Here is an 18487-nt window from a genome sequence, read left to right as displayed (position 1 = left end):
AGGCAATGTTGGCATAAGAACTCTTGTGGTTAATTTAAATAAAAATGACAGGGATTAACTAAGGCGTGGGGTGGGGGGAAGTGGACAGTGTCTTGAGATAGTAAGAGAAGGATCTCTAGAACTTGATGATTATCTGTATTAGGGAAAGTGGGTCAGAGGATTCTGACACAGACAGCTGGGTGAATGATGGTACCTATCCCCGAGACAGGGAACAGGAGAAGGAATAGGTTTGGAAAGAAGAAGATAAATTCAGCTACAGAAAAGATGAATTTGAAATGCCTGGGAAGCATTCAGTACGCATCTCTAAGATCAGGAAGAAGTGTGTGGAACGAGCAGAGAAAGGAGTCAAGGACAGAACCTAGAAATAGCCCCAACTCTTAAGAAAAAAGCAAAAGAAGAGAAGCCAAAAAAAAGGAAACAGAGAAAGTGGTCAATAAAGGAAAAGGGAAATAAGAAAAGGATAATATCACAGATGAAAAAAAAAATCTTTCAAGACCCATACTGGAACATTGCTAGTTCTTTACATTGTCATAGGTACAAATGTCACAGGTATAAAAACTACAACCTTAAAAGCATTACAAAGCTCCGAATGCCAAAAACCGAGAATACCAGGGATATATTTTGCATGATGATACTATTCTCTGCCAGCAAGTATGTAATGTACATAGTAAGTTACCAAAGATACAGTTTAGAGAAAATACAAATGGTTTTAAAATATATAAAGGACCAAGCTCACCATAGTAAGAGAATTATAAAACTCAATGAAATACCATTTTTCACCTATCCAGAGATCAAACCGTTAAACACTATGCCATATTGAACATCTGCTCTCCACCATGAGACCAACAAGTCCCAGAGAGTGGCTGCTCCTTCAGCCTGATCTTGAAATGAGAAGACACATGGAGCACACTTTAACCTGACCCACAGCCTGTGGTCAAACCCAGCCAACCTACAGCCAATCTGAAGGCCCATGGGTAGTAATAAGTATCTGTTGTTAGAGGCCACTGACATTTTGAGGTTGCTTCTTAAGCAGCATTATCATAGCAAAAGCTAACCAATACACAAAATGCAGAGAAATGAGATTTCATACATTTTTAGTGAGAGCTAAACTGTCACACAAACTCTGAGTGACAGACACAGTTAGTTGCCTAACCAAAGCCTGCCTCTCACGTTTTCTATCATTGGCCTCTCACCTTGCATGCTTCATAATCCTTCCGGATATAGTGGAGATGTATCAACCAGTTCTGCTTCTCCAAAATAGGAAACTCTGGAGCTGGGCAGCATATGTTGACAAAACAAACAACACAGTCATTGTTAGGTTTTCTCCTTGAGCACTGTCCTCAACTAACCACAGGCATACTGTAATATCACGTTAAATTCTTCATGCTGCTGATCATAAGAATACAGTGCATCAAAAATGTGTGGATTATTAAATTAAGAGATACTTGTCCTACTATTACACATTGAATATATACTTCTGTTCAGTTTTGGTCATTTATAATGTCAGTTTCTCAACTGATAACTTGCCTGAAGAGAAAAACAGAATCATTCTTTCCCTCTTTTCCTCTCTCTCCTTGGTTTTAGAACGTGAATAATATGACTTTCCAAAGGATATTTCAGGAGTGTTACTAACAAAATATACATACCATAGTTAATATCACATCTGATAGATCATAGGACCAAAAATAGCTAAACACAGTCTTAGCAATAGCTCAAATGTGAAACATTATACTGTTGCCCAGGAATGAGAAGTCAACAAGGAGAAAAATATTTGAGCCACTGAAAACAATTCATGATACAGAAACCCTGAGTTACTATCTCTTTGAATTCAATTAAAATACAGGTAAAAATTCATTAAGAAATTATTTTTCTATGGTAAAAAGGAGGCCAAGTATTCACACCAACCTCAGAACAGTGGTGACCTCAAGTAAGGAAGAGGGAAGAGTAGAATTAGGAAGCAATAAAAAGGAGATTTCAACTGTTAAATGCTTTATTTATCAAAAAAGTTAAAAGCTCTAAAGTATACATGGCCAAGTGTATTTATTTATTAAATCTGGCCTGTAAGTACACAGGTGTTTGTATTTTTTATGCATTTTAATACATGCTTGAGGTAATCCCTGTTTTGTTTTGTTCTGTTTTAATGATCATTTTCTTTTTGTTGTTTTTTGTTGGCCACACCACGCAACATGCTGGATCTTAGTCCCCGACCAGAGATGGAACCCGCACCCCCTGCAGTGGCAGCGCGGAGTCTTAACCACTGGACCACCAGGGTACTTCCCTGATTTTTTAAAATGTAAAAGGAAGGGTATAGCAGGGGAAGAAAGGGAAATGATTTGTAATCATTTGTAATCGCTCTGCTCCAGAACCTTAGGTGATATATCGATGGAAAACCCAAGACTTATATGTCCATAGTATGACGGGAAGGAAAAAAAGCTTACTGTGACCCAGAATTAACATTGCAGGAACACAAAAATTAAGAATGCTGCTTACTCTTTCCCAAGAATAGGGAACAGCAACAGAATCTGTGAAGTGAAATTATGACAGGAAGTATGGATATGATTTTATATACCGGAAGAAAGAAAACAAAGATAAAATGTTAAGCAACTAACTCTTCATCTTCTGATTACCCACATTCTCTGACTGAGACCACCCTTCTTCTAGTCAGCAAGGGCCTATGTGAGATTCTTCAATGACTTTTGTCTCCTTCCTTCTCTTCTCCCAAGCCCCAACAATCATCAGATATTAGCCGTTCATGTTTTGCCTAACTAACCACTTCCAGAATTAAATTTCCTACTAAAGATCACACAAATCACCAAGCTTAAAGATGGATGTGAGGGACTTCCCCCGGTGGTCCAGTGGGTAAGACTCCACGCTCCCAATGCAGGGGGCCCAGGTTCGATCCCCGGTCAGGGAACTAGATCCTGCATGCATGCCTCAACTAAGAGTCCACATGCCGCAACTAAAGATCCCACATACTGCAACTAAAAGATCCCACATGCTGCAAAGATTCCACGTGTCGCAACTAAAACCCGGCACAGCCAAAATTAAATAACTAAATATTTTTTAAAAAAAACAACAACAAGACGGATGTGAGTGGGTGTGCATGTAATCTTGGATCAAGTCTCAATTGTATGGCCTACCTCAATGTTACCTACCTTCTAAAGCAGCAGTCCCCAACCTTTTTGGCACCAGGGACCAGTTTCATGGAAGACAATTTTTCCAGAGACCGGGGGGATGGGGTGGGGGATCGTTTTGGGATGATTCAAGCACATTACATTTACTGTGCACTTTATTTCTATTATTACTACACTGTAATACATAATGAAATAATCATACAACTTGCCATAATGCAGAAATCAGTGGGAGCCCTGAGCTTGTTGTTTTCACTTGCCACTCACTGATAGGGTTTTGATATGAGTCTGCAAGCAACTGATTTATTATGGTCTCTGTGCAGTCAAACCTCTCTGCTCATGATAATCTGTATTTGCAGCCACTAGCATCACCGTCTCAGCTCCACCTCAGATCATCACCAGGCATTAGATTCTCATAAGGAGCGCGCAGCCTAGATCCCTCACATGCGCAGTTCACAGTGCGGTTCCCACTTCCATGAGAATCTAATGCTGCCGCTGATCTGACAGGAGGCGGAGCTCAGGTGGTAATGCAAGTGATGGGGAGTGGCTGTAAATACAGACGAAGTTTCGCTCGCTCGCCCACGGCTAACCACAGGCTGCGAGGCCCAGTTCCTAATGGGCCATGGACCATTACCGGTCCATGGCCCAAGGGTTGGGGACCCCTGCTGTAAAGGGAAGGAGACAACTGAATCCTTTGAGTTTACAATATCACTTAGTATCATTGCTTCCACAACCTAAAAGAAAATTTATAAAATGCAAATTTGAGTCTTGTCTATTACAATCTTATAATAAAAGATGAGGCATTTTTTGTGTTCCATGGGTGAAGAATGGAGGAAAAAAATGTTCAATTTGTAAGGTATCTCAAGGGCCCAGAGGCTCATGAAATGGAGTACTAGGGATGAGAAGAAGGGAAAGCACCACCAAATTCAAGTGCCTAACAGCCATTTCACACTCCTGACGATACAGTTTGTCTAAAAGCTAAAAGAACTTTAGGCTCATCAAAGACTTTATAAATCATTTCAGTGCCCCATAACTGTTCTATTAACTGTGTAGTCTTGGGAAATTTAGTTTCCTCATCTATAAAATAGAGACTCATTCATTCATTCAATAAATATTCACTGAGTACCAACCACATGCCAGGCACTGGGGATACAACAACAAACAAAACTGGTAATAAGCTTTCAGGGAGCTTATAATCAGGGCAGGGGTGGGGGGTGCGGGTTCCGAGAGTGCTGGCAGAAGGGATAGATGATAATAAAATCTCCATTATTAGTGATATTCTTCTCACATTTAAATAGGAGAGTCAGGGGATAAAATACCCCACAGAGATGTGAAGATTGAATGACAATACATATAAAGAGGTTCAAGTACTGTCTGGTACACGCTAACCCCTAAAGAAGTGTTAACTGTTGTTGCTGTTATTTTTATCATCATTATTATTAGTCATTTTCCAAAATGAGGAAGTTCTGGATACCACATAAATCCCTATGAACTCTGAATTTACACTTAGAATTTTACCTGTAAATGTGTGAGTTGAATTTCTTGTATTCCAAATCATTGCTCACTCCAATTCCCCCCTACAAACAGGGATGCTGATACTGGTTCTTATATGCTTTCACGAGTATTATGAGAATTACCTATCTGAAAGGTCCTCTAAAAAAGATAGGCATGTAAGTGCAAAGTAGAGCCTTCTCTATTTTACAGCAGAGCAAGGTGGTCATCTCCCATGTTACACTTTAGTAGGAGTCCGTATTACCATGGACGTCAGGTGGCCAGCTGATGAGATGAAGACAAGGTAAAGCCTTTCAGTCATCACCAAGGCAGTGAGGGCAGAAGGCTGGCAACCTGGCAACAATATTCCCTTGCCCTTCTCTTCTCCTGCCCCCATTCCACTCTTCTGTGACACCTCTTTCTTTCCTCCTCGATAAGGATGCACAAGACCTATCTTAAACAATTCTATAACTGAACAAACATGACATCACAAGAATTCTTCTTCCTTGTAATTTGCCCTAGGTGTGAAATTCTCATAGAAATAACCAAAACTCAAAACTTTACATAAAACTGATTAATGGTAGTGAAAAGCATCCTGGATATATTAATGTTGAGCGGAAAATTATTGTGCTTTGAATTTTTAGTTGAAAAATTTTCTAAAATGACTAAGGCTTTTTTAAGTACATTAAATGAACTCTTCTTTGGTAAAGGATCTCTTCCAGGACCAGAAGACAGGCAGCACATCAAATTTTTATACGTAGAAGTCCAATCTTGATTCAGTACCAGACTTCTATGGGACTTAGAGCAAGTTATTTAAGTCTCTGGGCCTCCATTTTCATGCCTATAATTTTCACTGGAAAATCTGAAAGTGATCATTCAATATAATGTTAATTTCCTCATGTTATAATAGGAATTATAACACTTTTCTACCTCAATATATTATTTGAGACATCAAAAGATATAACAAATCTTGAAAAGAATGTAAATGGAAGACATTTTTATTAGTATTGATTTGAGCTCTGTATCAGACAGGGTCTATCTAACAAGGAAACCCAGAAACCACTTGATGTAGAACAGAAGGACTTCAATGCAGTGAACAGGTGAGGGAAGAAATGAGAGGCCCAAAAGGGAACAGAGATGCAAATCAGAGGTTAGCATGGGAACAAGTCACTACCACCTCTAGGCTAAAGGAAAAAGGGAGGGAATGTATTGCTACCAGTTTCCAAGGCTGAAGTTACCTGGAGGAAGCTGAAAACAGAATAGCCTGACTGGCAGAAGCAACAAAAGAGACGCTTCCAGAAACCACCCCACTCCTCCAACTTTCCAAAGCAGAGAGAAAGAGGGGAAAGCCCTGCCTTCTCCTACTTCCTGCCCTCCAATCTCTTGCCAGTTCCTCTCACTTGCTAACCCAGCCAGAAACTGCTGACACCAGAGCCTGGGAAGGAATGAAGCCCACAAGGGTCAGCTGCTCACAATACTCAGCGGAGAAGGGAAGGGTGAGGAATGGATCTGAGGGCAAACAGGCCCAGGATCAGCAGAAATACCAACTCTGCTCAGGAACACAGATGGTGATGGAGGAGGAGGAGGAAACTGGACTGAATCAGTAGTCACCCAAGGATTCACGTTAGAAGATAACTTTTTAAAAAAATATTAAACTGCTACCTATCCAACTTGTTTGCTTCTCATGAGCTTAAAATGGGATGAGGAAGGAAGGAAAAGGTCATATAAAAGATCAATTATGGTTTTACTACATACCCTAGATCATTTTATTTTCCTTTCTCAAATCAAAACTTAATTATATTTTATCCTTCTTAGGGGTGCATGGGTGTGTGTATCCCCCATGTGTATTTATATATGATATTTTTATATATTTATATGATTCACTTATATCTATAATTATATAATATTGATATGTAATTTATATATATATGTATTTGATATATATCTATATCAAAGTGTATTCTCCCCTATTATAACACTGAATGTTCCCATGAGGCTAGTGAGTCATGCAATTCAGGGACTATTCCAACATTACAGATGAGGAAACTAAGACTCCAGAGGTTAAGTGATTTGCCCATACTCAACAACTAATTAAGGAAAGAGGCAGGACTACAGCCCAGGTCCCCAAAGTTACTCGTTAAACTATACCAAGTTTCTGCCCCAATTGGAAATGACTTTCTAATTTTAAAATATAAGTGTCTGGGCTATCAACTAGACATAACTTAGCAACACAAAATTAATAATGATTTTAAAGTTTTTCTATTATTAAAAAAAAAGCAGGGCTTCCCTGGTGGCTCAGTGGTTAAGAATCCGCCTGCCAATGCAGGGGACACAGGTTCGAGCCCCGGTCGGGGAAGATCCCACATGCCACAGAGAAACTAAGCCCATGCACCACAACTACTGAGTCTGCGCTCTAGAGCCCACAAGCCACAACTACTGAAGCCCGTGCGCCTAGAGCCCATGCTCCACAAAAAGAGAAGCCACCGCAATGAGAAGCCCGTGCACCACAACGAAGAGTAGTCCCTGCCCACCGCAACTAGAGAAAGTCCACAGGCAGCAACCAACACCCAATGCAGCCAAAAATAAATAAATAAAATAAATTTATGAAAAAAAAAGCAAAACAGGACTTTTAAAGTATTAAGGTAGCAAGATTTTCAAATTTTTTAAAAAATTGGTTGGGTTTTTTTTTTTTTTTAAATACATACTTATGGTAAGACAAAACTGAAAGGACACATAGAGTATTAAAGACTCTCCATTCCTCCTCCTCACTAGAGGTGAATAGTTAGTATTTTCTAAGGAATTTCTATGCCTATATAAGCATATGGGCAAATGTACACGTGTACATGTACACAAAGGGGATTATATTAAACATATTTGGAAACTGTTTGCTTATATCTACTGAACCTAAGTACATCCTTTCCAGTGACCCAGCAATCCTGCTCCTAGGTGCATGTGTACCCAAAAAACATATATTGATACTTCATGGTGGCATTATGTATACCATCTCACAAAGTATCCCAAATGTTTATTCAGAGTAAAATGAACAAACTGGAGTATCACCCCACAATGTATTGATAATACTAGATTATAATGAAAAAAAACAGCCACTACTACATGCAACAATACAGATGAATACCACAAAGATAATTTTGAGCAAAGAAGCCAGATATTGAAAAGTACATACTGAATGATTCCATCCATTTATATTAAGTTGAAAAGCAGGCAAAACTGATCTACATGGTAGACGTTAGATACAAGTAACCACCTTTGAGAGGAGCGGTTAATGACTGGTAGCGGGCATAATTGAGGCCTCTGGGATGCTGATGACGTTCTATAACTTAATCAGGATCATTAGTACCTGAATATGTTCAGTTCGTAAAACTTTACTGAGCTGTACAATTATAATTTATGCACTTTTCCGTATGTATGGCATATGGCAATAAAAAAGTGTCAAGAATCAAACTAAACACCTCCTCAACCAAAAAAATTAATTTCTGCAGGACTTCCCTGGTGGCACAGTGGTTAAGAATCTGCCTGCCAAAGCAGGGGAGACGGGTTCGAGCCCTGGTCCGGGAAGATCCCACATGCCACGGAGAAACTAAGCCCGTGTGCCACAACTACTGAGCCTGCGCTCTAGAGCCCACGTGCCACAATTACTGAAGCCCATGTGCCTAGAGCCCATGCTCCACAACAAGAGAAGCCACAGCAATGAGAAGCCTGTGCACCGCAATGAAGAGTAGCCCAAGCTCGCCGCAACGAAGACCCAACACAGCCAAAAATAAATAAATAAATTTATTTTTTAAAAAAAATTTAATTTCTGCAATACCAATGCAGAAGAGATGGGGGGGACATACAACTCAGTCTGCGGGTAAGGGTCAAGACTTCCTAGGCAAGACACAAAATGCATTAACCATAAAGGAAAAAAATTAATAAATCAGGCTTCTATCAAAATTAAAACTTCTGGGGACTTCCCTGATGGCACAGTGGTTGAGAGTCCGCCTGACAATGCGGGGGATGCAAGTTCGAACCCTGGTCCAGGGGGATCCCACGTGCCACGGAGCGACTGAGCCCATGCACCACAATTGCTGAGCCTGTGCTCTGCAGCCCGCGAGCCACAACTACTGAGCCCATGTGCCACGACTACTGAAGCCCACGCTCCTGGAGCCCGTGCTCTGCAACAGGAGAGGCCATCACAGTGAGAGGCCCACGCACCACAACGAGGAGTGGCCCCTGCTCCCGGCAACTGGAGAAAGTCCGCGTGCAGCAACAAAGACTCAACGCAGCCAAAAATAAATAAATAAAAAATTAAAACTTCTTATCATCAAAAGATACATTAAGGAAGTGAAAAGGTAAGGCACAGGCTGAGGGGTGGAGACAAAACTCACAATACATATAATAGGCAAAGGGCTTGGACCCCAAATATATTAAAGAATTCTTACAAATCAATAATCAGAAAACAAACAATCCAATTTAAAAATAAGCAAAAGACTTAAACGTTTCCTTCACAAAAGAAATGAGTGACCAATAAGTACATGAAAAGGTGTCCAACATCACTAGTCATCAGGATAATGCAAATTAAAGTCACAATAAGATACAACATACCCACCATCATGTCTAATACGAAAAAGATGGACAGTATCAAATGCTGGTTTGAATTTACAGCAAGCAGAACTCTCATAATTGCTGGTGGGAGAGTAAAATAGTACAACCACTTTGGAAAACAGTTTGCAATCTCTTATAAAGTTAAAACATACACTTTACATATGACCCAGCAATTCCACTCCCTAGGTACTTGCCTTACACAAAAATGGAAACACATGCCCCACACCACAAAAAGATGTATAAGTGTTCATAAAGGCTTTTACATAACTGTCGAAAACTGGAAACAACACAAATGTTCATCAACAGGAAAATGGATAAACAAATTGTGGTATAGTCTTACAACAGAATACTAGACAGCACTTTCAAAAAATAAAAGAACTACTGATATATATATATATGTCAACATGGATGAATCTCATAAACATTATGCTGAGTAAAAGATGCCAAAAGCTAAACAGTACATACTGTATGACTGCACGGCAGGAAGTTCAAGCACAGACAAAATTAACTTTCAGGGACAGAAATCAGAACAATGGTTCCCTCTAGGACAGAACTGAAGGAAACTTTCTGGGTGACAAAAATGGTTAACTTGACCTGAGTGATGATTACATAAGTACATATAGTTATCAAAATTCAAAAGTTGGGCACTTAAGGTTTGTAGATCTTACTAGCATTGGGAAAAAAATAAAAGTTAAATTTAATTTTTTATTTAAATTAAAAGTTAACACTGTTCCTCAAAAAAAAAAAAAAAAAATCAAACAGAATTACCACATGAACCAGCAATTCCACTTCTGAGCGTATACCCAAAAGAGCTGAAAGTAGAGAGCCTCTTTCTACAGTTGCTGCTAAGATGCTTCCAAAGAAGCTAAGGCCACACTGGGGTGAGGCCCTGAATAGCACCAAGCCCAGCAGCCGCCAGCTGGGCACTTTCACCTTCATCTACTTGGCCTCATTCTGCACTACAATAGGTGACAGTCACAGAGGATAGATCAATGTTCTCATTAAAGCAGCCAATGTAAATGCTGAAACCTTCTGGCAAGGCTTGTTTGCAAAGGCTCTGGCCATCACCAACCTGGGAAGCCTCATCTGCAATGTAGGGGCTGGTGGACCTGCCCCAGCAGGAGGTCCCACCACCTCCACCACTGCTCTCCAGCTAAGAAGAAAGTGGAAGGCAAAGAAAGAAGAACATGAGGAGTCCAATGACAACATGAGCTTTTTGACTAAATCTCTTTTGTAACTTATTCAATAAAAAGCTGAAGTCCTATTAAAAAAAAAAAGAAAGCAGGTACTCAAACAGGTATTTATACACCAACGTTCACAGCAGTGATGACAAGAGCCAAAAGGCTGAAACAACCCATATGTCCATCAACAGACGAATGGATACACAAAATATGTACTGCATATACATACAACGGAATATTATTCAGCCTTAAAAAGGAATGAAATTCTGTCTAACATGCTGTAACACGGATAAACCTTGAAAATATTATGCTAAGTGAAATAAGTCAGACACAAAAGGATAAATACTGTATGATTCTGCATATATGAAACATCCAGAATAGGCAAATTCATAGAGACAGAAAGCAGAATAGAGGTTACCAGAGGCTAGAGGGGAGGGGAAATGGGGAGTTATTATTTAATGGGCACAGAATTTGTTTGGGGTGCTGGAAAAGTTTTGTAGATAGATAGTGGTGATGGTTGCACAACATGGTGAACGTAATTAATGCCACTGAATTGTACTTTTAAAAATGGTTTAAGAAGTAAATTTTATGTATATTTTGCCACAATTTAAAAAAGAATCTTCTATTAAAAAATACTCTGGGGACTTTCCTGGCGGCGCAGGTTAAGAATCTGCCTGCTAGGGCTTCCCTGGTGGTGCAGTGGTTGAGAGTCCGCCTGCCGATGCAAGGGACACGGGTTCGTGCCCCGGACTGGGAAGATCCCACATGCCGCGGAGCGGCTGGGCCCGTGAGCCGTGGGTGCGTCCGGAGCCTGTGCTCCGCAACGGGAGAGGCCACAACAGTGAGAGGCCCGCGTACCGCAAAAAAAAAAAAAAAAAAAAAAAAGAATCTGCCGGCCAATGCAGGGGACACAGGTTCGAGCCCTGGTCCAGGAAGATCCCACATGCCGCGGAGAAACTAAGCCTGTGCACCACAACTACTGAGCCTGCGCTCTAGAGCCCGTGAGCCACAACTACTGAGCCCGTGTGCCACAACTACTGAAGCCCACATGCCTAGAGCCCGTGCTCCGCAACAAGAGAAGCCACCACAATGAGAAGCCCATGCACTGCAACAGAGTAGTCCCTGCTCTCTGCCACTAGAGAAAGCCCGCGCACAGCAATGAAGACCCAACAGAGCCAAAAATAAATAAATTTAAAGAAATACTCTGAAAACAAACCACAAGCTGAGATTAAGTTTATCACATAGTAAATACTGTCTCAGGTTGTAGATAAAACTCATTCTGGGCTATATAGCCACCCCAAAATGGATAAGGTCTTCAATGAAGACTCGTTTAAAGAAGGAAATATGCCCATGAAGTAAATCAATTGACTCACCTCAAATATGGATAAGGTCCTCAATTGAAAGCCAGAAGAAAGTTATCTGAGGTCATATCATGAGGAAAAATGAAGAGGACTTAAGTAGCCCCGTGTAAGATATTATTTTCTCAGAAGCATCAAGTAATTCTGATAAACAATTCCAAATAAGTTGCTTGTTCTTGAAAAAGTCCTAATATATTTGGACAAAAATCCCAAATAGAAAGTTGTTTATCCCTTCCACAGCTGGCACTCACTACCCTCAAGACTAGAGTCAAGCTAGGATATGGACCTCTCAAGCTGAGGAGGGAAGGGGGCAGGATGGAGGACAACATCCAAATCTAGACTCAGAACTTCTCAGTCAAAATGCCACGACTGCTGCTTGTTCAAATAAAGTCTCTCTGCCTGCTAATCCAACTTCTGTGTGAATTCCTCACATTAAACTTACCAACTTCCTACCTTCTACTTTGAAGTATCATACTACTTAACCACAGCAGTGGTTCTCAATCAGGAACAATTTTGTACCCCCAGGGAACACCTGGCAATATCTGGAGACATTTTTGGTTGTCACAACTGGGTGTGCTACTAACATCTACTAGGTAGAAGTGAAGGATGCCATTAACATCCTACAATATACAGGACAGCTCCCACAACAGTTACCTTGCCCAAAATGTCAATAGTGCCAAGGTTGAGAAAATCTGAACTACAAATTAAAAAGACATCTAAGGATCTTTTTAAATTTTATTGAAGTATGGTTGATTTACAATGTTGTGTTAATTTCTGCTACACAGCAAAGTGACTCAGTAATTTATACATATATATATATTTTTTATATTCTTTTCCATTATGATTTATCACAGGATACTGAACACAGTTCCCTGTGTCATACAGTAAGACCTGTTGTTTATCCATCCTATATACAATAGTTTGCATCTGCTAGTTCCAAACTCCCAATACTTCCCTCCCCCACCTCCTCCCCCTTGGCAACCACAAGTCTGTTCTTTATGTCTGTGAGTCTGTTTCTGTTTCATAGATATGTTCATTTGTGTCATATTTTAGATTCCACATATAAGTGATATCATATGGTATTTGTCTTTCTCTTACTTCACTTAGTATGATAATCTCTAGGTCCATCCATGTTGCTACAAATGGCTTTATTTCATTCTTTTAATGGCTGAGTAATATTCCATCGTGTATTATACATATACAACATCTTCTTTATCCAGTCATCTGTTGATGGACATTTAGGTTGTTTCCATGTCTTGGCTATTGTAAATAGTGCTGCTATGAACATAGGGGTGCATGTATCTTTTTGAATCAGAGTTTTGTCTGGATATATGCCCAGAAGTGGAATTGCTGGATTATATGGCAACTCTATTTTTAGTTTTTTGAGGAACCTCCATACTGTTTTCCATAGTGGCTGCACCAATTTACATTCCCACCAACAGTATAAGAGGGTTCCCTTTTCTCCACACCCTCTCCAGGATTTACTATTTGTAGACTTTTTAATGATGGCAATTCTGACCAGTGTAAGGTGGTACCTCATTGTAGTTTTGATTTGCATTTCGCCAATAATTAGCAATGATGAATGTCTTTGCATGTACCTATTGGCCACCTGTGAGACATCTAAGGATTTCACAGTGAAATGGGGAAGCTTTTTGTTCAAAATACTACTTTGATTTTCACTTTGTCAAAGTTCATTAACCCTTAAGGCTGATTTTTTTCCTGTTTACTTTACACTTCCCTATATTTTCCAAATTTCTATAAGCTTATATTGATTTTCTCATCAGAAAATCATAAACTTATATTTAAAAATAAAGACCATTATCCTTTCCTTTTCTGTCATCTTTTCCCTAAAGACAATTTTCCTTCAGGCTGGCTGTATCTTGGGTTTTTTCTGTTCACGTTTTATTCATTATTGTTCTGTAACTGGAGCAGGAATGACCAGTTTACTGCACCATGAGTTTACTGCACCATCTTAATTGGAAGCCCAATTTAACATCAGAATTCAAGAGAAATTACTGAGTAATATTAAACAAAGTTTTATACAAAACAAACTCTTTTCTGTTACCCTATTCTTCAGAGTCAACCAATTCACATACCTGTACAATATAAGAGGCAAAGGGAAGTAAAAGAGAAGTAATCAGTAGCAGTACTACAAGCAGAGTCAGAATAACCACAAAGAAATAAAACAGATGGAGCATATGATGATGGAAACAAGTGAGCTAGAATGGCTGCTGATTCCTGAAACAACACTGTGGGGGAGGGAGGACTGTCTGACAGTTTCCTGTGCATTCTCATTTGCACCTGTATCCTTACAATATTGACATCACTTACTTATCTGACTGCCTGTGCTCTGCAAACAGTAATGATTATCCTTGACTCCTCAAAATCCACTCCTTATCAGTTGATTAAATCAAACTGATTACTGGTAATCCTATATCCCTTGTCCAATGACTGGCAGCCCCTATCAATTTAGCCCAATAAAAAAGTATTCTTAGGAGGTTCTGGGAAAAGTCTTTCTTATTTTCATGAGAAGCCAGACCATACAGCTGGCACTGGAAAAATGGAGCCTGAATGCCACTGGCAGCTATAATTCAGGAAAAGGCAGGCACCGGGCAACAGAGTGGAAAGGCAAAAAGAACTTAGGCCCTCATATATATCACTGAATTGCCTGACCAGCCCTGGAGCCCACTCTAATTCTGGACTTCATCTTACATAAACCAATACATTTCCTTATTGTTTAAGGCACTTTGAGTTGGACTTTCTGTTATTTAGTGTTGAAAGCAACTCAGCTAAAACAAAGTGTGAAAAAGATGAACACATCCTTCATACAATACTGTACTCCATATTTCTTACTTTTATTGTAAACATAATAAAAAATAATATAGAGAGAAATGCTGTGGGTACTACATATTAAGGATAAGAACATAAATAGCCAGTTTGGAGAGTAACTTGGTAGAATTATTAAAGTTTAAAATGTGCATTTTCCCCCCCACAATTCACAATGACTCACGTACAAGAATGTCCATTATAGCAAATAGTGGTGAAAAATTAGAAACAACTTACGTGCTATCAAAAAGAGAAGAAACGGGCTTCCCTGGTGGTGCAGTGGTTGGGGGTCCGCCTGCCGGTGCAGGGGACACGGGTTCGTGCCCCGTTCCGGGGGGATCCCGCGTGCCGCGGAGCGGCTGGGCTCGTGAGCCGTGGCCGCTGGGCCTGCGCGTCCGGAGCCTGTGCTCCGCGGTGGGGGAGGCCGCAGCGGTGAGGGGCCCGCGTACCGCAAAAAAAAAAAAAAAAAAAGAGAGAAGAAACTGCAATATATCCATACTATGGAACATTATATTTAAAAATAATGAAGTGATCTTTACCTAGACATGGAAAGTCCTCCAAGATACACCAATCTAGCAAAATATATGTTACTGTAACAGGAAAAAACAAATCTGACTCCATATTGGATCTGTTTCTTTCACTTTAACCTTTGTATTCTATTGCTTTTGCTTCAAGTTAAGAATGTTCCCTATAGCCTGAAATATAGAGGACAGCCCATTCTCAAGGCTCTGACCTTTAAGGGTATGACACTTTTCCATTCATATAGAAGATAAAAAGTTGCAGAACAGAGCATAACATTTGTCTTGTTTACAGGAACATCTGACCTATGACGACAGCTGCAAGAACAAAGGATTCCTACACCAAGAAGTCTGCAACAACCAAGCACAGCCCCTTCCCTTTTAGTATAAATGAAGCCTGAATTCTGACTTGGGTAAGACAGTTCTCTATGACATTAGTCCACCATCTTCCTTGCCCCAACACCTTATCTCCTGATTTACTAGCCTGACATGCAACCAGCAGAATGACTTTGGACTTGGTAACATTACCATTTATATGAAACACTCATGCAACAGTAAGCTATATATTTCTATTGCTATATACATACACACATACACACATAATAAAAATCTGAAAGACGCACACTGAATGGTAACAGTGATTACCTATAGACTGGATGGTGATCTAAGGAGTATTTTAGCTTTCTTTCTTTCTTTTTTTTGTTAATATTCATTTATTTATTTAGTTGCCCCAGGTCTTAGTTGCAGCAGATGGGCTCCTTAGTTGCAGCATGCATGTGGGATCTAGTTCCCTGGCCAGGGATCGAACCTTGGCCCCCTGCATTGGGAGCTCAGAGTCTTAACCACAGCGCCACAGGGAAGGATACTTTTATTAGAATAGATTCTTAGGACAAGAAGTACTAGGTTAAACAATATGAACTTTTAAAGTTCTTGAAACTTATGGACAAGCACTTACTTAGAAGTATTGTGTCAATTCATACCTACGTATTTCTATGCCTACAAGGGTGCGTAACATGATAATTTAAAAATAATAAATAACTTATCACTCCAGTTCCACATGCTACTTACAACAGTGAGGGAAAAAGAGGATGATGCTTAGTTAAAACTTTCATTCCGAAATTAAATCAAGGACTTCCCTGGCGGTCCAGTGGTTAAGACTCCGTGCTTCCAATGCAGGGGGCACGGGTTCTATCCCTGGTCAGGAACTAAGATCTTGCACGCCACATGGAGCGGCCAAAAAATAAAATTAAATCAAGACTAGACTCTCAATTCCTTTATATCTGCCTTCTTTTTCAGACTGAGAGAGAAAAAAATGTTGAAAAAGTGTTGGCTTTTTTTTAACCAAATGGTACTGAATAAGGTTCTTCGAGTCAATTTTTTAAAGGAAATACTGAAATAACTGAAGTATATATTTCTTAAAGAAAAAGAAAGACATAACTCAATCACTATTAAAACAGGCCTAGCCTCAACATAAAGACAAACAACCCCATTTAAAATGGGTAAAGGATTTCAATAGACATTTCTCCGAAGAAGATATACATATGGTCAATATGCACATGAAAAGAAATGCCAACATCCTTAGTCAGGAAAATGGAAATCACATGCACAAGGAGAGACCACTTCACACCTACTAGATTAGCTATTTTATTAAAAAAAAAAAAAAAAAAAAAGCAGCAGCAGCAGAAAATAACAGTGTTGGCAAAGATGTGGAGAAATTAGAGCCCTCAAACACTGCTAGTGGAAATGTAAAATAGTTTGGATGCTATAGAGAACAGTTTGGTATTTAACCCAGCAATTCCATTCTCAGGTATATACCCAAGAGAAATGGGATTCAAAAAGAAATCTGTACACCAATATTCACTGCAGCATTATTCACAATAGCCAAAAGTTGGAAACAACCCAAGTGTCCACTAACAGATGAATGGATAAACAAAATGTGGCATATACATCCAATGGAATACTATGCAGCCTTAAAAAGGAATGAAGTTCTGACACATGCTACAACATGGATGAAACTTTAAAACATTATGCTAAGTGTAATAAGCCAAACACAAAATGACAAATATTGTATGATTTTGCTTATATGAAATATCTAGAATAGGCAATTCTTAGAGAGAGAAAGTAGAATAGGTGTAGGGGATTAAAAGGTACAAACTATTAGGTATAAAATAAGCTACAAGGATATATTGTACAACACAGGGAATACAGCCAATATTTTACAATAACTATAAATGGAGTATAACCTTTAAAAATTGTGACTTACATAATATTATACACCTGTGACTTACATAATATTATACATCAACTGTATAGTTCAATTTAAAAAATAAAAGTAGAAGTTACAGGGACGGGTTGGGGGGAGAGGGAAAATGGAGCTACTGCTTAATGGGTAGTTTCTGTTTGGAGTGATGAAAGAGTTTCGGAAATGGATAGTGGTGCTGGTTGCAAAACACTGTAAATGTACTTAATGCCACTAGATTGTACACTTAAAAACGGTTAAAATAATTAACACATTGTAAATCAACAATATTTCAATTAAAACATGGTTAAAATAGCAAATTGCATACTATGTATATTTTCCTACATTTTAAAAAAACAATAATGAGGGAATTCCCTGACGGTCCAGTGGGTAGAACTCAGTGCGTTCACTGTGGTGGCCCGGGTTCAATCCCTGGTCGGGGAACTAAGATCCCACAACCCACATGGCGCAGCAAGAAAAAAGTAAATTTAATTAAATTAAAAAAGAAAAACAATAATGTAACATACAAAAACCCACTGAAGTGTACACTTTAAATGGGTGAAAAGTATGGTTTAAAAAAAGAGGCCTATCTATGTGAATGAAAATAAACAATTTGTTATATGCTTGTAGATTTTATTGGAAAGTCGATCTCCCATAGGAGCTCCTTTAAAAAAAATTTTTTTTTATTTTAAATCATTTCAGGTTCAGAAAAAAGCTGAAAAAATAGTACAAAGAATTCCTGCAAACAGTCATTAGGGATCATTTTGGGTGATGAAAATGTTCTAAAAGTGGGTTGTGATGGTCACCACACAACTACATAACTCTACTAAAAACTCATCGAACTGTTCACTTAAAATTGGAGAATGCTATATTGTATAAATTAAACCTCAATAAAACTGCCTAAGAAAACAAACAACCACTTTACCCCAAAAAACTTTCTTTTTTTTTTTTTTTGTTTTTTTTTTTGCGGTACGCGGGCCTCTCACTGTTGTGGTCTCTCCCGTTGCGGAGCACAGGCTCCGAACGCGCAGGCTCAGCAGCCATGGCTCATGGGCATACCCCGCAACATGCGGGGTCCTCCCGGACCGGGGCACGAACCCGTGTCCCATACATCGGCAGGCGGACTCTGAACCACTGCGCC

The 18487-nt window shown here is 39.4% G+C and overlaps 1 protein-coding gene across 1 annotated transcript in view; it reads right to left on the bottom strand.

Annotated features, from left to right (window-relative positions):
• The window catches only part of BBS4 (Bardet-Biedl syndrome 4), an 85360-nt gene that overhangs the window by 28727 nt on the left and 38146 nt on the right, over nucleotides 1-18487 (bottom strand). The window contains 1 exon segment of the mRNA XM_019949359.3: nucleotides 1194-1273. Within this exon segment, the coding sequence (XP_019804918.2) occupies nucleotides 1194-1273 (80 nt within the window).

This window comes from Tursiops truncatus, chromosome 2 (assembly GCF_011762595.2).
Source record: "Tursiops truncatus isolate mTurTru1 chromosome 2, mTurTru1.mat.Y, whole genome shotgun sequence".
Classification (NCBI taxonomy): Eukaryota; Metazoa; Chordata; class Mammalia; order Artiodactyla; family Delphinidae; genus Tursiops; species Tursiops truncatus.
Note: the sequence above shows the minus strand (reverse complement) of the source record. Positions and strands in the feature narration are given on the sequence as shown.